The 4,941-nt window shown below is 43.0% G+C and overlaps 1 protein-coding gene across 1 annotated transcript; it reads right to left on the bottom strand.

Moving 5' to 3' along the window:
- Nucleotides 1-2,260: 2,260 nt before the first annotated feature.
- LOC138873374 (uncharacterized) lies at nucleotides 2,261-3,481 on the bottom strand. The gene is made up of 2 exons (XM_070151840.1): nucleotides 3,028-3,481; nucleotides 2,261-2,292 (listed from the first exon to the last, which is right to left on the bottom strand). Exons 1-2 carry the CDS (start codon nucleotides 3,479-3,481, stop codon nucleotides 2,261-2,263), a joined length of 486 nt encoding a protein of 161 aa, XP_070007941.1.
- Between the last annotated feature and the right edge of the window lie 1,460 nt (nucleotides 3,482-4,941).

Raw genomic sequence — 4,941 nt, 5'->3', positions numbered from 1 at the left:
CTACTGTGAAAGAAGTTGTTGGACAATCTCCAAGTGTACATTTGTGAGTAGGATTCGCAAGCTCTGGGTACTCTCCTTTTGCTAAATATTCCTTGATATCATGAAACCAAGGATTTTCGTCTGCTTCCTATTCAACATGGGCACAATAAGCTGGCTGATTATGGATTTTCACCGGAATAAGATCAATGAAATTCTTGTCGGGATGCTGTATCATAGATGATAGGGTAGCTAATGCATCGACAAACTCATTCTTGATTCTGGGAACATGCTGGAATTCCATCTTCGTGAACCTCTTTCTCAATTCCTGTATAGATGCAGATACGGGAGTATCTTGGAGTTCTTGGTCGTCCATTCTTCTCGTACCTGATGTATAAGCAAGTCTGAATCTCCAATTACTAGCAACTCTTGAACATTCATGTCAATGGCCATTTTGAGTCCTAAGATGCAGGCTTCATACTCGACCATATTGTTGGTGCAGGGGAACCTGAGTTTGGCAAACACCTGATAATGCTGACCGGTTTTTGATATTAGAACTTCTCCTATGCCAACTCCTTTGAAGTTTGCTTCTCCATCGAAAAACATTCTCCAACCATCATAGGATTCCGCAATGTCTTCTCTTATGAATGATACCTCTTCATCAGGAAAATACATTTTCAGGGGTTCGTATCCTCCATCCATGGGGTTTCCAGCAAGGTGGTCTGCCAGTGCCTGTCCCTTGATCGCTTTCTGAGTTACATAAACAATGTCGAACTCACTCAACATGATTTGCCACTTGGCTAGTTTTCCGGTGGGCATGTGCTTCTAAAAGATGTACTTCAAGGGATCCATTCTCGATATGAGATATATAGTATAGGCGTAGAAGTATTGTCTCAGCTTCTGAGCTACCCAAGTCAAAGCACAACAGGTGTGTTCCAATAGAGAATACCAAGCCTTGTACGGGGTGAACTTCTTACTAAGGTAATAAATGGCTTGTTCCTTCCTCCCTGTTTCATCGTGCTGCCCTAGAACGCAGCCAAAAGCTCCATCTAACACTACAAGGTAGAGTAATAAGGGTCTACCTGGCTCGGGCGGGACTAAGACTGGTGGTGTGGACAGGTATTCTATGATTTTGTCGAAGGCTTTTTGGTAGTCATCGGTCCATTTGGTGGTGGCGTCCTTTTTTAACATCTTAAAGATTGGCTCACAGATAACTGTAGACTGTGCTATGAATCGGCTGATGTAGTTAAGCCTTCCCAAAAAACTCATCACATCCTTCTTGTTCCTTGGCAGTGGTAGTTCTTGAATGGCTTTGACTTTTGATGGATCCAGTTCTATTCCTCGGCGGCTCACAATAAACCCAAGCAATTTCCCAGCAGGAACCCCAAATGCGCACTTTGCGGGGTTAAGTTTCAGGTTGTATCTCCGCAGTCTATTAAAGAACTTTCTTAGATCTTCTTTGTGGTCAGTGGCCTTCTTGGATTTGATAATAACATCATCCACATATACCTCTATCTCTTTGTGTATCATATCATGGAAGATGATAGTCATGGCCCTCATGTAGGTGAACCCTACATTCTTCAGGACGAATGGCATCATCTTGTAACAGTATACTCCCCACGGTGTAGTGAAAGCCGTTTTCTCAGCATCTTCCTCATCCATCCAGATCAGATGATAACCAGCGAAGCAATCTACGAATGACTGTAGCTCATGTTTGGCGCAGTTGTCAATCAGGATGTGTATATTTGGCAATGGGAAGTCGTCTTTTGAACTAGCCCGGTTGAGATCCCAGTAGTCGACACAGACTTTGACCTTCCCATCCTTCTTTTGCACTGGCACAATGTTGGCTAACCATGTCGGGTATTCTACTACCTAAGAACCTTTGCGTTGATCTGCTTGGTAAATTCTTCCTTGATTTTCAAACTCATATCAGGCTTGAACTTTCTGAGCTTTTGCTTTACCGGTGGACACATTGGATGGGTTGGCAGTTTGTGAGCCACAATAGACGTACTCAGACCAGTCATGTCATCATACGACTAGGTGAATATGTCATCATACTCCTTTAGAAATTTTGTGTATTCTTTCTTCTCTAATGGCGATAGGTGAATGCTGATTCGTATTTCCTTGACATTTTCTGCATCTCCCAGGTTGACAATTTCGATTTCGTCCAGGTTGCACTTAGGTCTGTTCTCAAAGTTCTCAACTTCTTTGACAATCTCATCAGGTGTGTCATCTTCCTCTGAATCCATGTCCATTTGTTGCGTTGTCTTATTTCATGTCGCAGTCATTGGTTCATCAAGACAAGTAATAGTAATGCTGTATTGGTAAAGCAAAGAGAGAAAACGATAACAATAAATATTAATTCATAAGAAAAATCAAAAATGCTTTTGATAAATTGAATAACTATTTTGAATATCGAAGATCTTATTGCGGGAATTGAAAATGAGAAAAGAAAATCATTTAGTAAATAAAACTGTGAATAATGCTTGTTGTAGCTTTGCTACCCCGAGACTCATCAGGCTTTGGTTGTCCTGATGGTCCAATTCTTGAGATGTGCCCCTCTGCTCATATCCTGTATGGAAGGGCCTTCCTCCCCTTCCTCCTCGAGAATAACACAACAGTCCATATCACTGTCCTCTAGAAACAAGTTCTTCACTACTGCAAGTACTTCTTCTTCATCTGACCCATAAATAATGTCGGTCTGTTGGAAGGTCTGCTCCAGATGCGGTATTGGCTTCTCTAGTGGGTAGTAAGGACCGTGACATGGTGGCGACCATCTATTGAATTCTTCCCAGGTGTATTCATATCCTAAATCGAAGGTAGTGCCATGTTTCTTGAGTTTTATGGGTTTAGAGATTCCTTGGAGGTTCTTGCCGAGCCCTTTGCCAGGTTTGTACCCACTCCAATTCAGTATACTCTCGATTTTGCTATCCCACAATTTGTCTTTGTCGATAGCATTGACTCACTCAATGTGGTGGTAAGTTTCTCCACCCATCTTCCTTCTTCCCTCGATCGTCAGAATGGTTTGGCGACTGTATATAGGGTTGCTACCATCGCCGTGAATGATCACTTCCTGGTGATTCCATTCGAACTTTACTTCCTGATGCAGCGTTGATGCTATGGCCCTAGTAGCATGAATCCATGGCCATCCCAACAGCAAGTTGTAAGACGCTAGTACATCTATTACCTTAAAATCGACCTCGAACCAGGTTGGTCCCATCTGCAGGCATAAACTAATCTCACCAATGGTGAACTTTTGAGAACCATCCAAGGCTTTCACATTGATTGCTCCATCCTTTATCTCATGCAGTCCTTTACCTAATATCTTGAATGTTACCAACGGACAAATGTTAAGACTGGAATTTCCATCGATCAGGATTTTGGTGATGAAATAATCTTCGTATTGCACGTTGACGTGCAGTACTTTGTTGTGCCCCAGCCCTTCAAGTGGTGGCTCGTCCTCATAAAAGGTGATCTTATGGATTTCCAGCACTTGTCCTACCATATTAGCCACTTCCTCGCTAGTGATGTTACTTGGTACGTACACTTTATTTAGCACCTTTAACAAAGCATTCTTGTGCATCTTAGAATTTTGCAGCAAAGAGAGAATGGATATTTGCGCTGGCGTCTTGTTTAATTGGTCGATGACCAAATATTCCTTAGCCTGTATCTTCATCCAAAGGTCGTTTGGACCTGCCTCAATGAGGGGTGCCGATTGGAGTCCTACTTGCTTGATTTGGCTAGATGTTAAGGGGTATAGACTCTACCAATTCTTGTCATACCCTGTGCTGCAACAGTTTCTTCAATCCTGACCTTGCCTTTCCTTCTCGCCTCGGCTGTATAGTCCCAGGGTACAACATTTGTATAAAACAGTGGCATGGTTGACATTTTCAGTGGGAGCGGCGCGACTATCCTCACTTCGAATGGAACATATGCCTTGGGTGGCAAGACTACAACCTCAAATAGTACGGGTGCATTTACTAGAGACACGAATTCAACCTTAATTAGTGCCAGTGTCTTTACGGATGGTGTTGTTTCAAACTCAAGAGGTATAGACATATTCACCTCAACGTCCTCAGACGGTTGGATCTGGACTATGATTGGATTAAGAGTAATTGTTGGTTTCTTTGGGTCATCACTTTCTGTGATCAACCCGATTGATCCCTCGGGATCCCAGTCATCTTCTACTTCAATCATGTGGATACCTCCACCCTTATGGTCTGGCAGAGGGTTGTTGCGGACATTTGGAGCGGGCTTCTTTGCCACAATGATCTTGTTATCAATCAAAGACTATATCTTGTCTTTCAAGGAGCGACATTCATCGATGGTGTGCCCTTTCATACCAGAGTGGTATGCGCATGAGTTTTTTGGGTTAACCCACTAAGAAGGATTCTTAGGGGTTGCAGTAGGGATGAGGGTGACATAACTAGCAGCTTTGAGCCTCTCATACAGCTGGTCGACGGGTTCAGCGATGGCCGTATTCTGCTTTAGAGGTCTGCGATCAAAGTTAAGTCGGGGTCTAGAAATTTTGGCGTGCAGGGGGTGATTGATAATGGGATGGTTAAGCATTATAAATTTGGTATACATGAGCAGTTTGGGAGTATCTGGGTGAAGTAGGTTGATATGTAGGAGGTGGATATGACTAATAAGTTGGTGGCGGAGCTTGGTATGAGGGTGCTTGGTAATTTGGGGTTGGATGGTATGTGAGTGGAGGTGTTGGATAAGCTTGGTATTTAAGGAGAGACTTGGTCCTTTGTGCAACCATCACGGCCCCTACATCCCTTTTCTTGGACATACCACCGCACTGTAAAGCCTTATTCGTGGCTTGCAATGCTTTGAAATTTGTAACCGTACCACTTTTAATACCTTCTTCAATTCTTTCACCTAATTTGATAATGTCGGAGAATTTGTAGTTCTCAATCATTATCAGCCATTCATAGTACTACGGGTCCTAAGCCCGAACAA

This window comes from Nicotiana sylvestris, chromosome 7 (assembly GCF_000393655.2).
Source record: "Nicotiana sylvestris chromosome 7, ASM39365v2, whole genome shotgun sequence".
Classification (NCBI taxonomy): Eukaryota; Viridiplantae; Streptophyta; class Magnoliopsida; order Solanales; family Solanaceae; genus Nicotiana; species Nicotiana sylvestris.
This window is presented reverse-complemented; position numbering and strand designations above follow the sequence as displayed.

Excerpts from the sequence above, each read along its gene's own strand:
- LOC138873374 (XM_070151840.1), bottom strand. The coding sequence starts at position 3,481 with ATGGTAGGACAAGTGCTGGAAATCCATAAGATCACCTTTTATGAGGAC. Across the intron at positions 2,293-3,027 it reads AGTGATCATTCACGGCGATG|CATTACTATTACTTGTCTTG; the intron begins GTAGCAACCCTA and ends TTACCAATACAG.